Below are 24,965 nucleotides of genomic sequence, written 5' to 3'. Positions count from 1 at the left end.
ATATATTTTTTATAATTAAAAAAAAAGGAGCTGGATTCTTCATCGGGCACAAAATAACATGGCACTCAATCAATGTCAATGACGTAAGGAAGGAAGGAAGGAAGGAAGGAACGCATTCAGAGATGCAAAACAACAACATTTACCTAAAACCACATGAGGAGATTTGTAACGTCAATGAGATCTACCAGTCAGTCAGACGGGGCCTCTGCTCCGACGTCACACTGTTGTTGGATTACCGGCCACATATCAGGACAAAATCAATCAAAGACGACCCCCTCGTACGCAGCGATCTCTCAGGCAGACACGAGAAGACGTCCCCCTGTCTCTGACTCGTTCACACGCTGCATCAATTATGTCTGTTATGTATTTCGAGGCTTCCTGCTAGGTGGCAGGACGGTGCTGTGTCACGTGGAGTTTTTTTTTCTCACGACAAATAAAATGAGAGAGAGAGAGACAAAGTGCGGCCTCGCTCTCTGTCTTTAACGGGATTAGACGGGTAAACACACACGGTGCTCTGGTCTGAACCATTCTGCTCTTTATCGCTGAGCGTTGGCATTCGTACACTACGTCACTTCACTGTGGCAACACATGAAGTCGTTTTTCCACTAAAAAAAGTCTGGCAAAGGAATCCTAAACAAATATTAATTTAATTTAAACCGAACTGACTTGACTTGACTTGACTGAACACTGTGGCTTATCAGAGAGTATCAGAGCAGCAACCAGAGTACCAGAGATTGCAGCAGGATGTTTGCCTTTTATTTTTTTTTGACGAGCGTGTGTTTGATCACGTTTTTCAGGAACTTGAAAGGCACATGTGATTCAAACCCTCAGTCTGGCAGGTAACCTTGTAACTCTGCAGAATAAACAAAAACACTTTTAACAACAAGCCAACAAGCGAACTACATTTCCCACAATGCATTTGATTTACAACCTTAATCTTCCACAACTTTTTCCACGCTGAGGAGGGAGGACCGACGCTCCTGAAGTCTGATCTAGGGACGGTTTTCCCCTTTTTCGAGCCCCAGCGCGCACCGACCGACCCACCTTCTTCCCTCTGCTCTCTCTGCTCTTGGCTTCTTAATGGTCATTAAACATCCAGCCCTCTCTCTCTCTCTCTCTCTCTCCCCCAGCCCACACACTGCAGCCCAGCAGGTGCTCCTCATTAAACACACTGAAACAAACGTGTTTTAAAAGCAGAGACAGCTTTCTACGGAAAAAAGTGTCTTCTTTACAGGGAATCCACTGCGACTCACGCCGCGCTGATTCAGGAAAAAGGGAGGGATGACGATAAGAAACAACTTTCTAATTTGCTGGTCTTTCACATTTCACATTCGGCTCCCTGCGCTTGGCAACGCACACCTTTTATCAACTCATTTACAGAGCAAATACGGTCCAACTGCAGAATCGGCAATATGTGAAAAGGCGTGCGTCTGACACTGGACTTTACTCCTTAACAGTCTTGAGATATGTGCAGCTACGTCAAGAGGAAAAACAGGCACGGAGCAGGAGCAGGGGCAGCGCTTCTATAAAAAAAAAAAAAAAAAAAAAAAAAGGGCTGCGCTCGGCATTTTGTTCTGGGAAACGCGCACTTACGCTCAAGACCCTAGACACAAAAGGTACGGGGAGGTTTTGAGGGCCTGATAGCCCTTTTGCTTCCTGAGAGTCCAAACAATGTGCCGTTTGACTTGTTTTTTCCTTCTTCTTCTGTTTTTTCCCATGCAGTTTCACAAAGCCTGGACTTGACTTTAAGTACAGGGGAGGGGAGGGGCGCTACGTCTAGGGAAGAACGGGGACAGGGGTCTGTAAGGCCAGGGGTGGTGCTGAGGCTGCAGCCGGGGGCCCCTGTGGTGTTCCAGTCTGAGTAGAGACACAGGAGAAGTGTTGGGGGGAAAACAGAGGCAGGGATCCCTGGGACAGACTGATCTCCCTCCAATAACAGAGTCGCCGTGTCCAAATAAACAGTCACCGCCTGAGTCCGTCCCAACACATCCAGACTCTCTCCTCTGCAGCCCCTCACAAGAAGAAGTTAGCTTTTATGTGTTGGTATCTGATTGACCCTTTGCCCAGAGGGTGAGCCAGGACATAGCCACACAATATGTGTTAAAGTGACTGTAATCAAATTTTGATGAAATAAAAATAACTCACCAGGTGAACGTAAGGCACAAAGTAACCATAAAGTGCTGCCGGGATGCCGAACGCCCAGATGCGGTACCCCCAAGACTTCCAGATGTTGACGTTGAAGATCTGGCGCATGCGCGAGCCCGTCTGGGAGTTCTTGGGTTTGACGGGCAGCAGGGGCCTGTAGGTGAAGCCGGCCAGCATCAGCACGAACATGAGGATGCAGAGGACGCGCATGGTGTTGTGGAGGCCCAGGTTTTCCAGCAGGCGCGACAGCACGAAGGGCATGGCGACGGTGAAGATGCTGCTGCCGGCCGTCACGATGCCGTTCACCAGGCCCAGACGGTTCTTGAAGTAGTGGCCCAGGATGACCAAGCTGGGCTGGTAGGCGAAGGAGCAGCCGCAGGCGAACACGATGCCATAGGTGAAGTACAAGGGACCCAGGGATCTACGGGGAAACAAAACAAGAAGATGCATCGATGTAAAAAGGCGTTGTTGTATTTTCAAGGCAAGAGGACAGTTCCTGAGTTTGTGTGAAACTTTATGCAGTTTAAAGCTCATATATATATAAAACCTTGTACTATGTGCTGCAGAACCCAGTGTGCCTTGAGTTTGTGAAGTAATTCAGTAGTAATTCAACTGTTTTATCACTTATTTTGTGTTAAAACAAAGTCAGGGCGGCAACACTCGCTGCTTCCCACGACTGCTGCGGGCCAGTGTGAGCGAGCGTTCCCCTCACGTGTGGGCAAGTGTGAGATTCTAGGAAATTATTAACAACAGAGTGCTACTCCAGAGCCTCCCGCCCACAGCGTGATGATAAAATGTAGCAGGAGCGTCCTTTGTTTTTTTTTTGGGGGGGAGATCAATTCAACTTCAACAGTTAAGTGCTAGAATTTAATTTTGTCCGTGAACATGTTACGTTACACTTGGACGTAACATTGTGATGGCGGGTTGAGATTACGCTGGAGAAATAAGCTGATCTCACTTCCTTTTAAACATTTTTACTGAATTGCAAGTGTGCGTCCTTGAACGACATTTAAAATGAACAACCAGACTAGATTTCTTCCACCTGCGCTCTACTTTTTTGTGACTGTAGATGTTTTCAGTTATCTGCCTTTTGACTGATGACATGGATCTAACTTCCAGTGGTGCAATAAAGTTTAGAGCAGACAAGACATGATAGAGTTGAACTGATTAGAAGTCATTTCAGGTCACTTTCCCTATAGAACACGTCTGGACCATGTTCTTTTAATAAATAACGATGTTACTGATCTAATTTAAGCGAAGATATTTCATTTTCTTCATCATCTTCTCTCTGTTTTAGGATTTGTGGAGCTTCGCCAGACGTTAGCTCTGCTACTACTAGTAGATACAGAATAAAAATAATAATAATATGAATAATAATATGAATATGAATAAACGGGTCTGGAGTCAGTCAGTCAGTCCATTCACATATTGACAAACTCATTTTATATCAGCCAACGGTCATGAAGCAACGTTTATCCAGCTAGTTAGCTAGCTAGCTAGCTAGGGGTTGTCATTACCATTCGCTAACGATAATGACGGTTAGCTAGCTAGTTAGCTAGTTAGCTAGTTAGCAGGACAATTAAACAAACTTGCTAAACAACGTTTCACCTCCACCTATCCAGCCCACATCACCAACAAATGCCTGACTTTTATCCTTTTCTTCCCTCTGTTTTCTTTTTCTTCCGTTTTCCCGCCACTGAGATAACTTCTTTTTGACGCCATTACTGCGGTTGCTTTGTTTTAATATTCTCGTCGCTAACGGTAATGACGGTTAGCTGTCAATCATTCCCCATCAGACCTGTCGGCGCGGAGTGCTACGTCACTCACTGTGTGTGACAGCCAGCGCGGTCCAACGAATATGACGTAATGATGCGACCAAAACACCGGCCACAGCTTATCGTTGCGGTTTATTTATATTAACATTACTTAGAGAGTTGTTTTTGTCACTTTTGACTGGTCTATGGTTGAAAAAAATAAAATATAGTTTATAAAATGTAGATATTCTTTGTGGCGTCGGCGTTTTCATCAGTAACTCCTCATAATTACAGTGAATGCACACTTCATCATAATATATTATAGTGCAATTTTCTTTACAGGTCTGAACACACATAAATGTTTTTTTAATTTATGCATAAGCAATAAATAAATGCATGATTTGTGCTACGTTCTGCTGTGTTATTGAGCACTCATCAACTTTTATACACCAGTCAGCAGATGGAGCTTGACCACGTATTTCCATGATTGTCAGCACTTTAAGGACGTTGGTTTAAATGTAACACGTGTCCATGTCCACTAAAGAAGATCATGTGGCACGGTTTAAAAGGACTTTGTGGTTGGGCAGTTTTGTTAACTGCTGCTTCCAAAGGCGAGACTGGATGTTCAATCTCAACTTTAAGGTCAACATTGACATCGAAGACGCTAAGACAAATAGCCATAGCCGTTCCATAAAAACAGCAAACTCTTATCTACTGAGGAAGATTATCTGATATGTTGAAATGATGAATGATTATCAAACCAGGTGTTACCAATGGCGTGCAACCGTATCAGAGCCTGATATGTTAAAGGAGAACTCCGGCGCAAAATGAACCTGGGGTTAATAACACATGTGTACCGAGTCCGACCGTTCTCTGGTATTTGTTTTCATGTATTTGTTTTGTTAGTCAAATGTGACCAGTTTTGCAAACCGCTATTTAGCGTATAACGCTAGCCTTCGGGGCACACCGACACATAAAAAGAAATCGCTATTTCTATACCACTAACAAGGCTCACAATATCACCACACTTACACGGTAGCATAACTAGGGTCTCTACATGTAAACCGAAGCATTGAGAACTTTGCAAGTATACAGGCAGTTTATTAAAAAAGGAATACAGTACCGTTGGCGTCTGGCTCGCATATCCAGGCGGGCGCCATCTTGGGGAAACTGAACTGTCTGTTGCCGGAAGAAAGCACTGAGAGCACTGAACGAAGAGAGTTCAGTTTCCCCAAGATGGCGCCCGCCTGGATATGCAAGCCAGACATGAACGGTACTGTGTTCCTTTTTTAATAAACTACCTGTATACTTGCAAAGTTCTCAATGCTTCGGTTTACATGTAGAGACCCTAGTTATGCTACCGTGTAAGTGTGGTGATATTGTGAGCCTTGTTAGTGGTATAGAAATAGCGATTTCTTTTTATGTGTAGGTGTGCCCCGAAGGCTAGCGTTATACGTTAATTAGCGGTTTGCAAGAAAACTGGTCACATTTGACTAACAAAACAAATGCATGAAAACAAATACCAGAGAACGGTCGAACTCGGTACACATGTGTTATTAACCCCAGGTTCATTTTGCGCCGGAGTTCTCCTTTAACTAAAGTCATGAAGGGTTAGTGTATAGATCATGCACAGTGTGTAATCAATGCAGTGATGGTGTGATGTCACTTTCACGAACTTTATTGTTTCCTTACTTAACAAAGGAGCTGGCCATTAGGCCGACCAGGCCGACGGCAGCGCCAGTGACTGCGGTGAGTCTGCAGCCGTACATGTCGGTGAAGACGCTGACGATGGGGGAACAGAAGAAGATCATCCCCATGGACAGGGAACCCACCAATGCTGCAGGAGACACAGAGAGAAAGCGGGAAAAAAAAGGATGAGTGAATCTGAAAAAAAAAAAACAAGCAGTGGTTATCGTTACGCTTTCAAAACGGAACACGGTGCCCACGCCACAGACCGTGCAAACTAGAAAACAGATGGAAATGTCACAATGATAGAAGACCGCTGCTCACATCCGTGCATTCACTCGGAGAGATAAGACGCCTCAAACATGTCATCAGTTTCCTTTTTTTTTTACTTCTTGGCTATAAAGCTGGAAGAGGGGCAGCAGGAATGCAGACTGCAGTGGACAGGAAGGAACTATCAGAAAAACACTCGGGGATGATGCACAACACAAAGCGCACATTCATCCTAGAGACACAGCATCTAACGGTAGCATCACATTTACTTCCTCAGACAAAAAAACGACCGTGGCAACAAACCAAACAAATAATGACTCTGCGAACATTTAAAAACTCACTTCCCGAAAAAGGTTCAGTTTGGGGAGAGGTAGTTTTATATTCAAATTAACAATAACAATATATGTGAGAAGCCAAAAGTGAGAAGCCAATACAACCTTAAAGAATCGGATAGTCCTACAACCAACTAGAGCCCAACAGAGCAGTTCCAGACCAAAAAATTAAATCTGTTGGTAGGGAAGCTTGTATGGCTTACTATATACTGTTATACTGTAAGTATCCAACAAAGGTTAAAAAAAAAGCAACTGGACTTGTAGAGTTTTTTGAGAAGACGTTTCACCACTCATCCGAGTAGCTTCTTCAGTTTCAAAAAACCCTACAACTCCAATTGGTTTTTTTTGACCCTTTGTTGGATATACCATGAACTGGATGACTGAGAACCTTCACAGACATATGTACTGTAAGATCAAACCCTATGGTAACCCATTTACCATTCACACACTGCATAGGCTGAGCAGTAATAATGTCAGATGACTTACAACGTATGCAGCTGGTGTGTAAGTATTCTGGGCTGCAAGTCAACGGCAATGAACATTTAAAAACTCACTTCCCGAAAAAGGTTCAGTTTGGGGCGAGGGGGGTATTTTTATATTCAAATGCAACCTTAAAGAAGCCCTGCTCAGATCTGTATACAATCTCATGTATAGTCCAAAGCTTGTCTGCTGCCTACAGGAATTTCACGTGTTCAGCTTCGTATTAACTTTAATTTTTTTTACTGTCCACGTTAATCAAAAGGGTAAAGCAGTAGTTTCAGCAGAGCTAAGACAGTGACTAGATCACAGGAAACATCTGCAGCGTTCAGTGCTTGGTCAGCAGTCCTCTGTGAATCCAAGGTTCAACGCCGCTGTGACGGGCGGTGCAGCAGATCTGAACTACACCTCGAGGTGCATAAGCATGCGGTGCATTCGAGGCAAAACTGCTGGTCAATCTGAAATAGTAACAACGGGAGATTTAAGGAGATTCGATGCTTTGGGAAGCAGCAAAGAATTTTGTAGCGCCCTTTGAGCATAAAGAAGAAGATGAGGAAAACCAGGAGCAAGTGACGTGGTTTCGCCAGGAATACTTGCGTGGGAATATAAGCGTTTCTGCGCTAGATAACAGCACAGCCAGCACATATGACACACTAGTAGGAATTCAGACAAATCTGTTTTTCTCGTGTCTGAAGGAAGGTCAGATGAAACTTGTGGGAAAAAGTGGAGCAGCTGGACTTTGAATGTTTTTGTTGTCTGCTTGCTTTTTTGCGTGGGTAACGAGAGACCACTGTGTCGGGTTTCAGGGTTGTTGCTGGTCTTACTGCTTGTGTCTTCATTCGCTCTGAATCCTCATCTCACCCCACGCTATCAGAGTGCTGCTACACACACTCGGGTTTCCCCCATAACTTGTGAGGAACAGAAGAAAAACACCCCACTATACTAACAGTGATAATCATGGCCGTACCAGATTCTCCCCCTGGTCAAAGACAGACTACAGAGGACGTCTGTTTTAGCGTGAGTCTACAACCGGGCCAGCAGCTTTAAGACACATGTTACTATTGTTAAAACGAAACAGAAGTATAAAATAGATATGAGTTGAGGCAAGTTCACCGTCCGCGACAAAGCCACAGCACGCCTACCGTCCCAGTTTAGTTCTTTGTTATGCTACTGCTAGCATCAAAATGCAAATTAGCACTAAACACAAAGCAACCAACTTTAAGAGGACATTTCTGCAAGAAAAGGTCTGAATGCGCAGCTTGAGTTCTTGCGTGCTTGGACAAGACACTCAGCCTGGAGTTGGTATCCTGATGGCAGACTCTGACTACACTATAAAAGTGGCCTGATGTTACCAGACTCTTCTTATCACAATACGATAAAACTAAATTGGTATTTCATTACAGGGCGTGTTTCAACTAATACAGAGAGAGAAGAATACGTCTGCACACAATCGGATAGTCCTACAACCAACTAGAGCCCAACAGATCAGTTCCAGATCAACTTTACGCCACAAAAAAAAAAAAAATCTGTGGGTAGGGAAGCTTGTATGGCTTTCAGGCTACTATATACTGTAAGTATCCAACAAAGGTTAAAAAAAAAAAGCAACTGGACTTGTAGAGTTTTTTGAGAAGACGTTTCACCACTCATCCGAGTAGCTTCTTCAGTTTCAAAGAACTCTACAAGTCTAATTGTTTTTGGTTTTTTTTACCCTTTGTTGGATATACCATGACCTGGATGACTGAGAACCTTCACAGACATATGTACTGTAAGAGCAAACCCTATGGTAACCCATTTACCATTCACACACCTGCATAGGCTGAGTAGTAATAATGTCAAATGACTTACAACGTATGCAGCTGGTGTGTAAAGTATTCTGGGCTGCAAGTCAACGGCAGTGAAGGCTAGAAAAGCAGAAATACTACATTAAAACGAGCTAATTCTGAAAAATTCAAATTAGTTACAGGTCCAATTCTGCGAGGACAGACACAGAATCAGACAACAGTTCTCCTATTGGTCACTAAGGCCCCGTTTACACGAAGGGAAGACGCAGATATTTCCCTGCGGTTTGGCCTCTCATTTACACGAAAACCCCGTTTTTATCAAAGAAAACGATTATTTCTAAAAACTCCGGCCAAAGTGGAGATTTCTGATAACGCCGGTTACGTGTTGCCGTGTCAACTGGGAGGAACGGGGTTTTAGGTTCTCAAACGTCACATTATGCGCCAGAAAATGCTTAACGTCGTGTGAGCGCCCTGTCAACTTTGCTGTCTGTATACACAAACGAACCTCGCGCCATGTTTGCTGTTTTGAAAGGAACAGGAAGTCGCTCGTGTTATTCGTTGGTGTCGATTCTGAGGATTTTGATTGGCTTGCATGGCTTTATTCTTTTGCCTATACTGCCGCCCATAGGTTTGGCATAGTTATTATGGCGCTCGACGGCGTATTTATGCGGGTTGATGTAAATGACAAGTTTTTTGAAAACGATGTTGTGTGCACAATGTTATTATTGAAAACGGAGGGGAGGAAATATTTGTTTCTCTAAATACCCGGCTATGTGTAAATGTGGCCTAAAAGTCAGTAGGATTCATTTTCTGGGGACCTTCAATGTCTGTGCAAAACACAAATGGAAAGCTTTCCAAGTGTTAGTTTGACGTTTCACCAAAAACCAAAAACATCAACCTCCCATGGCATTATAGGAAATAAACATCTTCTGGAAACCATGAACCATGAGTCTATACAAAAAGATGTGCTAACCCTTAAAAAATACGTGGATTCTCAGCGCATTAACATGGACGTAACAATCTATCCTCTGGAGAACTTGAACAGCTAAGCCACATTTCATTAGCCTGGCTCCGCCTGCCTACGTACTTCCGCTCATTTGCATTCCCTACAGTACTCCGTCTGGAATAGCTTGATCCGCTAACGTTTACTCCGGCCAACTAGTTGGCGAACCAATCAGCGAACAGAGGGCGGGTCTGAGAGCGATTACGTTTCAGTTGCGCGCCGAGTTTGAAATGTTTACACGAACGGAGACGGATATACTCGAAGCCATTCGCTCCGTTGTGGATATGCTTCCTGGCATTACAGCACTTTTATTCCAATTTCGCGTCCTTAATTGCAATGGGGGATGGTAGAGTAGCGATTTGTTTACTTGTTGCGTTCTTGAAAGCGGAAGTACGAGGCAGCAGAGCCTGAAGGCTCCGGCGCATAACATACGTCATTACCAAACGTTAGTGATTGGTTAAAGGAACTCCGATGATTTTAAACCTCAAACTGTGCCCTCCCACCAGGAAATAAACGTTTGCCAATGGAGCTAGGCCAGACTCTCTGCGAAGTCAGAGAGTCTGGTATCCAGGCTAACATTTCATGGCAATGCACACAATACATTTTAGATGACAACCATGCAGTTACTGAACGTACCCTGACTGGGGACCTTAAGTAAAACTGCCCTTCCAAGAACCACGATTTGGCTAATCTTCTAGGGTATCACAGGGCAGTGATTCAGTCAAAGGCCCATGTAAAAGCATGAATGCATAATCTATATTTAGTTACCTTCCCCCCCTCTTGCTTAATACACTGCTCTGGTTTCCCTGTGTGAACCAATAAACTGTCAAACCCTCTGCAGAGATATTCCAGACAACACTCATAAATCAGAAAAATACCCCAAATTCAATGGAGGCCTGTCTATCTGGCTCAGAGATGGCAGGCCCGCTTTAAGCTACATAATGTAATAAATGGGCAGCGAACAAGAGGGGGTAAAGAACCCCTCAAAGACAACAGGAAATTGCTGTTGTGGTCTGCCGGCTGTCTCGATTTAAAAAAGCATTTGCGCTTCAGACAAAGACAAATTCCAGATTTAAAAAAATGCAATATCAGGATTCTGTCCGTCCCAGTGACATCCAACACTTGCCTCGGGGGTCCTGCTTGGACACTGACAGACAAGGTAGAGTTGGCCCTAAATTGTCTGTCTGCTTTGTTAAAGAGTCTTTGCCCGGAAAAAAAACCGTCTGCTCTGAACCTGGTCACCCCACAGTGACTGCAGAACACTTGTGAACTCTGATGTATGACAAAAGCCCTTCTCAAGAAGACCTGAATACCATTTTATCGACAACACGCGTCTTATTCTAAATGTTCTCATGAATAGATTGTAAACTAGACTTTTAAATAAACTAGACAATTACATAATATTTAAAAATACATATATTTCAGCTCGTTCTTACTTATTTGACCCAGTTCTTTGAGGTGATTACCCGTTTACCCCTCTTAGTTAACAGCTGTGCCCTTGCTTGTTTGGTCGGGTAGTTTTCTGTCACCAAAATGATTTCACTCCAATTTGCGAATGAATTCAGTGGACTTGCATCAAAGCAATCGTGTCAAGGAGTTATCTATTAACCAACGTTAATGGAACCAACCAATGGACAGGCTCATATTGCGGGTGGCAGAACATTTTCCCAGCTTGGTCAAATAAACAGCTTGTCCCTAGCACATTCTCACAATCTGGACGCTAAAGATACTCGGGCTACAATCGAGCTTCCAAAATGGAGAATGACCGCAGGCTTCATTTAACACCGGAGGCCACTTACAATTCTGCCCCGTTACACTGGAACGAGCACAAAGTGAGGAGGAGTGAGGTTTTAACAAATTAACCGCACTCGCTGCCAACAAACCAGAAACAGGACCAGATGTCCGCCCCCCTTTATCACACCATCAACATGGAACCATGGCGCAGGGTTTATCTTTTCTGTCTGTGTGTCTTTGTTAATGGAACATTTTTTAGATATGGCACGGCACATTGAAGACGTGCTTCAGTCTGACCAATGCTACCTTGAACAACCACAGCTCAAATGAGCAGGCTTTATTATTAAGGTCTGAGACTACACATTCATTCACATATCTTTGATTTTACACAAATACTCTATGGACAGCCTGGTAGATACTACATATATGCTTTATTAATACATTAATACATTTTATATAGCTATAGTGTTGATTGATCATTCAGTTGTGGTAAAATATGTTCAGTATGTTGTTCTTTACTACTGCAGTGCATTTGGAAATAAAATGTTCACCCCTCTCCTCTTGATCACCTGTCAGTTAAACGGGACAGCTGGCAGTGAACGGTCTGTTTCTGTGGATTTCATTAGCGAAATCTGAGTTTCTGTAGGCGGTGCGTATCCTTGTTAGTGTTTCCCACAAAATTTCATGAGCATTTTTTTTGTTTCTTTTGTTGTTGAATTTCAATCTAACTTTGCTAGCTAGCGCTTAGAAAGTTAAGCTAGCTCAGGTCACGTCTGGAGTCGTTTCATTCGGTTTTGACCAACTCTCTTTAAATAATTGTAAATCTCCACGGTCTAAAAAATCAAGAGCACGCACGTCAAGTTTTAAAAATATGAGTGGCCGGTGTGTTTGGAGAGTCTGGGGGGAGGCGGCATTGGGAACGGGAGGGAGGGAGGGACAACATTGTTTGAAACATGCAAAAATATTTCCTATTGGTTATGAGACCAAGGAGGAGAAATTTAGACCCTGGCGGGCCTCCATGGTATTAACGTGGTATGGGAAACCCTGCTTGTTTGTCCTGCTGTGGTGGTTATTTCCAATGATGATAACCGTCCAATTTTTCAGCACATTTCCAGTGAACGGGTTTACAAACTGAAGATAGAATAAAAGTGGAAAGTGGAAAGTTGATTATTTCATTAAAGAGGAACTACTGTTTTTTACAACCTGGACCTTATTTCTGGCATAAAATACGGTCTTTTACACACCCATATAACTTTTGTGTAATTTGTATTGGTTCGGAAGATATTTAGATCTGCGTATATCCATATAGTGGAAGTGACTGGGGCACGGAGACGCAGCCTCTAAATAACGCATTATCTGCCGCAAAACTCGTTCATTTCACCAAATATTTTGTTATGATACGCTAGTGCTATTCCCCGATGAGTCCAGAGTTACCTGTTATCATCATCCAGGGTCAGTAGATTGACCTACTGACCCCGGATGATGTCTTCTGACCAGGATGATGTCATCTATGAGTGCCGCGCACACCTGCGATGATCGGCCTGTTTACCTGTAATTTTATTATTATTTCCCGAACCAATACAAATTACACAAAAGTTATATGGGTGAGTAAACGACCGTATCTTACGCCAGAAATAAGGTCCAGGTTGTAAAAAAACGGTAGTTCCCCTTTAAATTGCGTCTCTTGGGCGTGTTTTACTGTAGCTCATTGTTGCTTTTAAAATTAGATTTTCATGGTTCAACAGCAAATGTCAATAGTTAGTTTCAAGTTGCAGTTTTGATTATTGATGATAGTGATTCCAGCCGCTGCTGGGGGTCCAGGGTTACCTGCAACGCAACGCACACCTAGCCTGTCACATTGTGAATGGGAACACATTTGATCCATGCACAAGGATCTCCACAGGCAGAGAGAAATGCCAGTGCACTAGCCTCAACTTCTCCTGCAGTCAAACCTCCCAGCAGCCTCACAGCCAGCTCACATTACAGTCTAAGTTTTAGACCGACTGACCTGGGGTCAGGAAGTGGACCGTACTGTGCTGAACTCAACGCTGGCTCCCACATGGCAGAGCAAATTTTTCTCTAGCGAAGAAAAAAAAAAAGTAAGAGGAGGAAGAAGAAAGAGATTAAGACACATCCCGTGTTTCCCCACTGGACTGGCCTCGGATTACATCCAGAGCATGTGTCCTAATGCTCGTCTCATTACCACAAATGGGTAACCCATTCTCATTTTGAAACAACAAAAACACAAAACAGGGCAAGCGGCAGGGTTAATGGGTTTACAAGCCGTGGCTGAACATGTTTGTCACATAGCTGAAACTCATTAGTACCATCTCTCCTGAGGAAAGCTGTAGTGTTAGCCACAAGCACGGGAACCTCTCTACAACCGACTGTGGTCTGCTCTAACATTTGAATAAGCTGCAAAATAAACAAGATAAAATGAATGAAAGATATCCTCATTTGACAAAAAGTCATGTGCTGTAGTGTTCTGTCCATGCACCTTGGTGTGATAATGATCCAGTCAGGCATTAATTAGAAAAGTCCCAGTTTTTGTTCTCCTATAGGTCCTGACCAATTACAAATCATAATTAATCCCTGTTCAACAGGATTAGCTTCACGGGAGGAGGTACACTGAAAAAAAACAAAAAAATCCACCTGGACTCAGTTAATCCAGATTTGAGTTTTCAAATTTGATTATACTGGAAAAATAACATGAAACTAATAATTTAAGTAATGTCTCTGGCTTCCACTGTAATGTTAAATTAAATGTAATTTTGTCTGCCAAATATGCAAATATGACATTTTTATGCAACCTCTGGCACAAGAATTACCTTTGGGATTAATACAGCTCTTTCTTACCTTCCTTAATATATCTTATCTTGAAAATAAGACAAAGATCGTATTTGAATTACAATGTACTCACTATAGGATAGAATCGAAGTAGAAAGTTGATTATTTCATTAAAGGGGAATTACTGTTTTTTTTACAACTTGGACCTTATTTCTGGCATAAAATACGGTCGTTTACTCACCCATATAACTTCTGTGTAATTTGTATTGGTTCGGGAGATATTCAGATCAGCGTATATCCATATAGTGGGAGTGAATGGGGCACCGAAACGCAAGCCTCTAAATAACGCATTATCTGCCGCTATGTTATTTTAAACTGGACAGTATTGCAGTGCTGGCACAGAGCCATGGCTTCAGTCCCTTCTACTGTACATCTGTCAAGTCTGAGAGGACTGTACAGTTATAATTTCCTCTTAAAAAAAAACACTAGAAAACAGACAATCCTACAGGAAAGGTGGAGAAATCTCAGCTCAGACTTCAGCACCATGACAAACGTATAAGTGTAACTTCATAGCTGGCTCTGTTCAGTTACAAAGACCCCAGTCATAACCCTAATCAGGGCCTCTTGGTGGAGCAGTTACACATCTGGGCCTGAACGGACCATATAGCGTCGCAACCATTACTCCATCTACAACTCACAGCAGATGGAAGTCATTTGTACCGGGCTGCTCCACTGGAGGCGGTGGAGGGGGGGGAGAGGCAGTAAAAATGCCATTTTTTTTTTTGGTGTGTGTGTGTGTGTGTGTGTGTGTGTGCTTGTATCCCAACTTCAAACTCATGTCCTCTGTGTGTTTTCTGGCTACACCACAGGAAATCTTTTCCCCACGACACAGCACAAAAAAAAAAAAGGCACATTGCAGCCGAAGACTAATTTATGGCCGTGCACGAAATAGAGAGAAAACACCCCATATGCATACGTGGAATTTCTTCTCTCTGTAGTGAATTTGAGGTCCATATGAAAAACGTTAAATTGGAGTTGTGTTTCGTGTCAGTGGGAAAAAAAAAAAAAAAAAGAGAGAGAGAGAGAGAGAGAGAGGGGTGGTGTGTAAAGCTACTTGGTGATTGGGAGAGATTTTTACCCACCCACTTTTTAAGCAGCCATATAGTGAAAACACCCCCTCGCTGAGTCTTAACTCCTTATCACCGGAACTGCTTGTGTGTGTGACTGGTATCTGGACTGATAGCCAGAGAGTGTGATAGCCTCTTAACGTGTCTTGATCAACTTCAATCGGCGCGCGTTTCTTTCTATCTCCTTATCTACGCAATGTCAAAGCAGAGGATTGCTGTCCTAAAATAAGAACTACAGTATAGAGTATAAAATCAAAGCTACTGATTGATAAAATTGATAAAAAATGCTGATGAATGATGGACACGATGTCTTTCACGGTTGCTATGGCTGCTTATAGACACACACAGACCAGACGATGATCAGACGCCTTTTGATCTTGTTATCTTATCAGTTGCCTGTGATGTACTATGATGTGCATAACGAGATCTGTCCTTTACAAACTGAATTTCCCTTCGGTCGATACGTGCATTGAGTGCATGGACGCAGACAAGAGCAAAGAAGTCGTGTAGTACGCCCCTCCCCCAGATTGGCAAACCTTTTAATGGGGTAGATGTGAACTGTCGTTTAAACGTAGACAGAAAAAGCGAGATTATCTTTATAGTTTACAGTTACACACACTATAAAATAAAAACTGCCAAAACACTACACATCGTAGCGCCCCCACGCTGCTACAAGGCGGCTAAAAGAAACCTAAATGACTGTATTGATCGACTAATACCCCCGGTGTGTATCGGCACAGTGCCTCTGTGCTTTGACGCCTCCCCTGTCACTCAGTTGCTAGAGAGCCATTCGCTCATGCGTCCTCCGGCCCCTCAGGCTTGTGGGCAGATGATGCGTGCCATGTGCGGGAAGCCAAACAACTGGTCCTCCTGCCGCCGCCGCCGCCGCCGTCGCCGAAGTGGTGGTGCTCTGCTTCCAATAATGTTTACCTTTCCTACACTTTATCACTTTATCTCGGCAACCTTCGTCTAACTCAACCCCGAGATCAAACGGCCTGACAAATATTAACCTGGGTACGCTTTAAGCTCGTCAAGGTCTTTCTGGGCCCGTTGGAGCCGCGGATCAGTCTAATACATGCTGTTTGCTGCAAAGGCTTACCGTCATTTCTGTCTCTCTCTCTCTCTCTCTCTGTCGTAATATAACACACTTTGCTGCACTCACATGGACTGATTCTTGGTGGACAACGGTACCAAGGGAACCAGCAGAGACTCCTGGAAGTCCCTGCGCAATTCCATAACCTAATTGAGCATATTTCGCAAAAGAACTATTCCTTAAAAAAAAAAAATCAGACCGTCTTTGACTTTTTGGGCGTCTGTGAAAACGTCAGAAAACATGTCACAATGCAAGCCCGCAACCAAGCTTCATAAAGGTCACGTGAAACCTCAGCAGCTGAGCAGAGAAGTGCTGAGGTAGCAGTATAGTGAATGGCAAGGGGTGAAGTCTAAGCACTGACAAACATAAACTCCAAACTCCAGTGATAATTACAGTTTGCACTCAGGGACAAAGACAGAAGAAAGCAAAGTGGAAAACGTAGAGAGAGGAAGGTTTAAAACAGAGTCCTTCTTCAGGGATGTGGTCTAGATCCAGTGGGTTCTGCCTTTAGGGTACAAGTTTACGACAAAGACGTGGACAAAGACTACGTACTTCCATGTAGTATGTAGAAGGTTAACCCTAACCCTAGTGCACACGGCGTAAACACACCACCAGAGTCATTACAGTTAACGTATTATCTAAGTAACTATCTAATTACTGGCATATACCTGCACTCCTTGACGACACTCTCTCACATGAAGTGATACTAACACAATATTTTCCATTTAACTGTGCAGTGCAATGTGTCAGTTTCACATCCAGGATCAAAACATCGGCTTCACGTGTCTCTCTTTCCAGTCTCCTTACGCGCTCGGTGAAAGTGATATTCGGTCAAAATATGGTCAGATGATTTCCTACTGGTGTGAGCGCCAGGTCAGAGGTTTCGGGCTGGTTTTTCAAAACAGCACAGCTGAGGACTCTAAACTTTTGCGTTTGGTGCAAAGGTCTCTGGCAGGTTTGACATTAAACAACAGGCGAGTGGTTTTTATGGCGCAAAGTCCAAGAATAAACCCCCATGTGGCGTTCCCACAGGGAGGGAAGCAGCCCGAAACAGATGTGAAGGCCACCGGTCTGACACAGGCCAATCAATACGACCGTACGTTCCTGCCCCAGCATTAAGCATCGGGATTGGTCGTTTGTGACTTAAATGTACTTGTGGCGTACTTGACGTACTTCTTTCTTTAAAACTACGTGATAACAGAGAGAGAAGGTCTGGCCGGCCGGTAAAAAAAAATACTGCAAAAAGCTGTGGACGTCCAGCTGGGACAAAAATGTGCCAACAAGACGAGCTTGCAGTTTGTTGTACAGTATGTTTAATCTCCTTACGGTTAATCATACAGACGTGCACAGCAGCGTCGACCAGCTCGGGGTTAATTACAGCGAGCTTGTGCGGGTCTGGAAATAATTAACTCTCTGCCCTATCAGAAAATCACATTAAATCATAAAAATTACAGATACAAATTGAGATATATCAAAGTCTGCACGGTAAAATACAAGCCTCAGCATTTAAAAAACCACTGGCAGGAGAAGTAAACAACATTGTGTTATCTTGTGACAACACAATGTTCTGCTGCTTTTGGACCAGACGTTCTTGTAGATGTTAAGATGTTAGGCATGTAGCACCCATCTAGACCAGACCAGGCACCCCCCACCCCCCCACCCCATGCTGTCCCCAGCAGGATGCAGCCTGACAAGGTGTACACTTATCTGCATGTTCAAATCTACAGCCTCGCAGTGACCCAGAAGTGTGACATCCTGTGACACACTGTAGGCCTTCTACTTGCAAAACAGAGATAAGAAAGCCTACGAGACATTTCACTGACGCGTAGAAAACGTAGGCTCGGTGCACGACTGTGCGATCAGGTGAGGTATAGCTTCTCAGCATATGCAGCTTCAGCAGCGCGTGAACAGAAAGAAGCGTGTCGCAACATGTGCAGTGGTATGTTGGTGCATTTCCATGTCACAACACTGCACGCACAGATGGGGCTTCAGAGTGTATCAAGCTAACAGTTCTGCACCCTAGACAGTCAAGCCCCAGAATTATCCAGCCATTGTTTTACACACAAAGAACCCACGTAGAAAAACTTTGTGCTTTAAGAACGTTAAAAGAACAGCTACTGACTTGGTTGTCTCCGTGTTACGTAATATGTTTTTTTCTGGGTTTTTTCATAATTGGACCCCTTTTAATTATAGTCATTCAAATAGCACATAAAGTAGAATTGACCTTTGGCTAAGCCCCGCCCCCCTTAGTTACTGTTGCTACATCCGACATTCTCTTCTGGGCTGTGGTTTTCTGGTTATCTATAAGGCTCTGGTATCAACATGGCTTATAAGCTGTGACAGCTCTTCCTGCTGAACTTTTGTCAAACTTTTATAAAGCAGCAAATAAAGTGTCCGATAGAAGTATTGGCAAAAGGGGCTGCAATATGCGTTCGAAGGCTATATTCAGGAGTGAAACGCAACGAACAACAAGGCATCCAAATAGAGGCAAAAGCATACCGGTCATAGTCAAAAAAATGAACCGCCGCATATCCTATTAATCGAGACGGAGGCTGGGACTGACGATATCAAGGAGCAACACTGTTCATGCAAAGCTGGGTACGTCTCTATTCACTTCTATAATCGTTATTACGAAGCAAACGGACTAACGTTACGCACGTATAACGTTGTATTTCTTCAGCGTGTGCTATAGCGTATCAACAACTACGCAACTTAAGCTGTAACGGTGATGTTGTGGTTAGCTCCACAGGGTTTTGCGCGCACATCATTGGGCTTATCCATACCCTGGATATACACCGACAGTAGCTGTAGCCTGCCGAGACCGAAAATATGAGACGCCTGCGTTAAAGTCAATGGAGCGCTGTGGAAAAGTGTCGGACCCCTGTGGGAGCTGTGATTGGTCAATCTACATTCTAGGGTGTGGCTTAGCCAAAGGTGAATTAAACCGAATGGAGCTGTCCCCGAAGCAAACCGACTCGCAATAACGCGAGAAGACGACGAAAGAAACGAATGGCAGCACGGTGGCAAAACAAACCGATTCCTGTTCACGTCTCGAGGGTGTAAACATCTAAGCAACTCGGCTTTTTTAGAAAGATTAAACGAAAGGAGGCTGGTATCTACGGCGCAGCAGGGCCGGTTTTTCTTACACGTATGAGATAAAGTATTGGCACTTTACCAAAAACCCTACTGCTCAAGTGGCACATGTTCAGGGGATCACACTAACGGAGTATTACATCCCTAAATATCGACGTTTTAATAAGAAATATGCCATATGGGAAGACAGATGGAGCAACTATATTATAACTATATTTTCTAATAATTGCACATGAGCAAAATGTTGTTTAGGTGTAATGTGGTTTAGCCATTATGCTAAACTCTGCTTGACTAAGTGTCCAGGCAGCTTATTCCCAACCCATGTCTTTCAAACCCCAATGCATCTCATTGTTAGGCGGGATTTTTTTTGCTCTACATACGATACTGTCACTAACGTCACCGATACGACCAACAAAGTAGGTCTAAATTAAACCCAGTTCCTCAATCATGACACAAGGAGCACGCAGAGGTCTGTGCTGACTCACAGCAGGTATGAAAAGAAGTCCCTGCTATTCTCGTTTACCCGTGCCGATTAAAATTCTCCGTTATTTTTTTTTTCCACGTCACTGAGACAAAAATACCCGTACGTGGGAAGGAAGCGCCCCTATCATAATGACGAATGATGTTTATCGAATCTTTTCTGGGCTTCCATCCTGCCTCTAAGAAGCGAGGGGCGCCTCCAGAGCTGCCACTTGCCACCCTCTCGACGCTTCCTCTACCGCCAGTGCCCCCCCCCCCTCTTCTCTTTCCTCTCACGACAGGAAGACCTGCTTGTGGAGGGGTGGACGTCTCGGGTTGAAGCGGCACTTCGTGTTCTCTCTGGGAACAGGCTTTGAGAACATGTGCTCACGTCAGGGGAGTTGGGGGTGGGGGGGGGGGACTAGAGCAGGAAAGACTAGGTATGGACCGTCTGAATAAAGACTTATCGTCGTGAGTGAAAGTCACGCTGTGCTTGGTATGGGTCTTTGTTGCTGTTGCACCCTCGGTGATTGCGTCATTGATTGCTAAGGCTTATATCAAGGTGTTACTATACTACAGAAGCTTCATGCAAACAATGAGACGAGCGTACAGCTTGTAGAGCAGCCAGGAAGCTGCGACGTTACGCCGCCACCGGCCCGAAACTAAAAAAGAAGCATTTAGCGCCGGAGAGTGGTCTGAAAGAGGTTTGGATGAGTGGTGACAGCTGGGTGGCAGCTGGAAATGATGCAGCTCTCACACAGACCCAGAAGAAAAACACACGTCGCACAAAAAAAAAAGAATAACGCCATGTGCAGAAAGCCATGGGTCCTCTTCTACAGTCGCCTTGTTCCTGCAGGAGCCCCCAACAGACACCGGCTCTCACCGAGTGGAACTTTTTGTTTTTGTTTTACATTGAACCGAAAGCCACCATTGGTTCTCCCGCCCGCATGGCTGGAAAGGGAGGGGGAGTGAGGAGGATTATTCATTTTGATGCCATCTACAACCTCACTGCTGGAAAGCCCCTTAAAGAAAAGCTTTAGTTCCGTTTCACACGAGTACACGTGCCAACTTATTAGTTAACCAATTAAGCTTTTTGCAAAAATACGGCAAATTTCCCCCCGAGCAATGGCGAACGTCGGCCGAACTGCGAAAGCGAAAAACATCTGGGGGATGAGGAGCTACAAGGAAGTGAGCTCCGCAACCCCACTGCTCTAGGCTGCAGTCTACAGAAACCACCGCTAGCACAACACACCTAGATATTCAACTTGACTATCAGCAGCCTTCTTGCGAGACAAAAGCCTCCTGGCTCTGCTGCGTTGGCTTTTTATCAGTGAAGTACTGTTTAAAGGTCAGGGAAAGGTTGTGGGAACGGTAATTAATTGCAGGTCTGTAAAGTTTACGAACTCTGACTCTCAAGCCATGAGGACGCATTTGCTGCAAAGGCGTCATCGACTGTTGGTCCGTCGCGTTAGCACTTTCGCTCGCGCGCCTCGTGTCTGCATCACACCTGCCTCCTAGTGCTTGCCCAGCTTGCTGAGAGATGTGCCGTTGCCGTCCGAGTCACCTGAGGGCACGGGATGCCGAGACGTCCAATGGGACGAGAATAACTGTGAGCTCCAATCCGAGCACTCGGGGCATATAGACATAACCAGAATCAGCAGACCTCTGTCAAATGTGACACGGAAAAGTGAAACGTACGATAACGCTTCAGCTGTGGGAAAGCAGAACACGTGCGGCTCTACCCGGTGTACTGTACGTCCTAAGGAACGACTCTAGGTCCTGAAGAACTGATCTGAAGACGGCACGGTGTAATATTTCATGGCAGAGACACAACTTTTCTTCGTTTGGGGACTGATTTACACGTACCTGCTTCATAATCACATCAAATATATACTTGGGTTTTCTCTAATTTCTGTTGCTTTAACCATTAATCTCTATGATCATTCTAGGTCCCAGTATTAAAGGATAGGAGGCCAAACAAACAGCCAGATGCATGAGATGTATCGGCGTTCCTTATTAGACAGTAGTTCCGATACCGAACCAAATGCAAGTGAAATTCGCGCTGGAAGTTGCACAAGCGAGCCTTGAGGAGCCCGGGAGCCGTCCCCTCCTCCCCGCATTCCCGTCGTCCAGTTGTCTCAGCTTCACTTGAGGCAAAACGTCACTTGTCAAGTCACTGCGCCAGTGTACTTTGGTCAGTGTGGGAGCTGTGGGTGGTGTGTGTGTGTGTGTACACTGGGTCGAGTTGCAGGGTAGAGTACATATACATCCATATCAGATATTGATAAAATTCTTGCGTTTGTTGAAAGGCAGGCAGAAAATTTCTTGCGTCGTAACGGAGTTATATGAAATCTTTTAGTTAGTTGTTGAAAAAAAAACAATTGACCAACTTTTACCAACTCACAGTACAAGGCACCCACAAGAAGAAGCATTTTCACAGACGGTTTAATGGAAGCTGGCACCTCACCTAGTGTTGTCTGTCTTGAAAACTAAAGTTCTTACCCACAGAAATGCGAAAATCCGCTAAATCTTCACACATTTGTTCTGATGAAGAATAAAAACTACTCGGCACAATGACAACAACGTTGAATCCAATCTCGACCTGCTATGACTGTAGTAGCTTGGTTTATTATGTCTTTACTACACATTTCTATAAAAGCCTGATTTTATTTCTTGTGCCAGTTGCAGGTCACTGTAGCTCTGCAACTTTAGCTATTGCCAATAAGATGCTGGCACAGCGTTGCTCTAGAGCACACGTGTCAAACATACAGCCCAGATGGTCCAATCTGGCCCCCCGGGAAAAAAAAAGTACATTGAAGATATTAACTGCAATTTTTCAATAATTTTTCAATAAAAGTAACTGTTATTCCTAGGGTTTACATCGTTTTAGTGAGAGTTATGGACATAACACAATACTAAGACCTATAATTGCACTTCTTATTCTCAAGAAGTGCAATTTCTGTTGCTCATTACATGTTATGTAATAGTACAGTTCATTAAATGTGAACGTTTTCAAAACGTACCTGTTCTTCTTGGCACCAAAACAAAGGGAAACGTTTGGAGTTGTCATTATTTATAGGTTAATACGCTGTTGTGTTACTGGTCCGGCCCCATTGAGATCAAATCTTCACGTATGTGGCCCCTGAACTACAATGAGTTTGACACCCCTGCTCTAGGGGGAACATCGGACCAATTCCTGCCTTTAAAAGCAGATGTTTACAGGAGAAACCTCAAAGGTAGTGATCGGGTCTGAGTATCTCCCGCTTTAGGACATAGGACACCACAAGCAGCAGGCTTTTCCACGCAGCTCAGTACTCTTACATGTTCATCTGTCACACGCCGGCACCAACAACAGGTGGTTACGATCACGGCTCAGCAACATAGGGCCATTATTCATGGGGCAAGGCCATAATCTGTGCAACACACAGTCAATCGGATAGGGCTTTTCTCTATGTGACCTTTTTCCTTGACTCGGACTGCTCCTCCTCCTCCTCCTCCTCTGCAATTGGCACATGTTCACATTATAACTTAAACAAGCTTTTTCTTTTTTCTTTTTTTCCTGAAGTGAACAGAGGGAAAGATGAAAGTTTTCCACCGTTTATCTAAACCGTCCTTGTATCATCAACAAATCAAGAGCAGACCTCTAAACATCCCAGCACACCACTTTACTAGCTACACAGCTACTCACTGGATTGCAACTGCAGCAAGAAGCCTGTTGCTAAATAACTGATAAATAAGAAAGAGTGAAGAGAAATAATGGTGCTGGCTAGAAAACACTAGATCTTTTTAGTTTTAGTTTTATAGTTTTTTGTTTTTTTGCTGTGGCTTACTCAGTGATAACACGGTGGAAATGTGAATCACTTTTTTTTATTTTTTATGAAAAGCAACTGTCAGTTCATTCAAGAAAGTAACCGCCGCAGCGCGAGCACGCCGAACTGCTAACAGTTTTCAAACCGCTAGTCTCGAGACACAGAACCAGCGACAACAAGACCGCAGTTTTCTTTCTGCTGCCACCACAGTCATCACCAGGTCACTGCCTCTCTAACATTATATATCATACCCACAGAGGTGCTGTTTAACCGCAGCTCCCTTTTTTTGTTTTTTTTGTTTTGTTTTGTTTTGTTTGAACAGTGTCTCCTCTCTCTTGTCTCACCAGGAAACGACATATCGGATTGCTGCTAACTGCCGTTAGCTAACTTACAGTATGCACAGCTGGCTAAATACGGTTCACTCACTGTGTTGTGGGGGGAAAAAAACAACATAACAAAACATAAAATTATAAAAAATTGATTGAGTTCACGCTTGGAAGTGGATTGTATGTGCAAGAGGAGAGGTCAGCAGCCGCGGTGGAGAAGGAAGGTCGCTGGTTCAATTCCCCCCCTCCGCCACAAACCGTTTAATGTGTCCCCGTGCAGAAACCTTAAGGAGTTAGCTTACAGTTGGGACTTAAATAGACAGAGCTTTCTCCTAAAGCAATGCATGTCTACATTCTCAGTATCTACAACACTCAAGCATCCAGGTAAAGCCTCTCACCTGCCCTGAGGCGGAGGTCGGCATCATTCTCGGAGTCGAACTCCTGCAGCAGGGAGAGGAACATCAGCCCGAAGGCGTTCTGGATCCCGAACACGGAGCCGTTGCACCACATCGCCGCCAGCATGACCACCCAACCCCAGCCGCCCTCCGGGTGCACGAACTCGACCTCGCCCGCTGCGGGAGTCGCCGCGGTTTTGTCCGTGATGTCCACTTTGCCGTCCCCGTTCTCCTTCTTCTCGTCCTCCACAGCCTTGTCCTCCTCCAGCGGCCGCTTCTCCTCTGCGGGTGCGTCGTCGGCTTGCACCTCATCCGTAACGGCCGCATCACCTTCGGGCAAACTGTTCCCTTCTGTCATTGTGGCTTTGTTTTTTTTAAATGAGATTTTATGTAAAATTTTGTGTATTTTTTCTTTTTTTTAAATGTGGACGCTGCTGACAGAGGTTAGAGCATCTGAAATACAATCACAAACTGTGTGAAGCAATGCTGGCTGTAAGGTGAAAGCTGTAGATTTTACCGGTGCTGGTAACGCAGCATGTGTAACTGCCAGAAAAAACGGCTGTTGCAGTAACATAAATAGACTGCACGAAGGGGCGGGGCTTAGAGGGGTCCCCGCAGCCCATTGGACGCTGCGATGTTACACGTTACGACGAAGTAACAAGGGTCGCTGCAGCACATATTACAGGACTTGGAT

The 24,965-nt window shown here is 44.3% G+C and overlaps 1 protein-coding gene across 1 annotated transcript in view; it reads right to left on the bottom strand.

The window, feature by feature from the left end:
• The window catches only part of slc16a10 (solute carrier family 16 member 10), a 35,542-nt gene extending 10,720 nt beyond the window's left edge, over positions 1–24,822 (bottom strand). Inside the window, exons 1-3 of the mRNA XM_084560741.1 lie at positions 24,275–24,822; positions 5,592–5,736; positions 2,146–2,566 (exon numbers count right to left, since the gene is read on the bottom strand). Coding sequence (XP_084416867.1) covers positions 2,146–2,566; positions 5,592–5,736; positions 24,275–24,629 — 921 coding nt within the window. The 5' untranslated portion in view covers positions 24,630–24,822. The remainder of the gene's footprint in view (positions 1–2,145; positions 2,567–5,591; positions 5,737–24,274) is intronic.
• Positions 24,823–24,965: the final 143 nt, after the last annotated feature.

Source organism: Chelon labrosus, assembly GCF_963514085.1.
Source record: "Chelon labrosus genome assembly, chromosome: 14".
Lineage (NCBI taxonomy): Eukaryota > Metazoa > Chordata > Actinopteri > Mugiliformes > Mugilidae > Chelon > Chelon labrosus.
The sequence above is the reverse complement of the archived record's forward strand: the minus strand, read 5'-3'. Positions and strand labels throughout refer to the sequence as shown.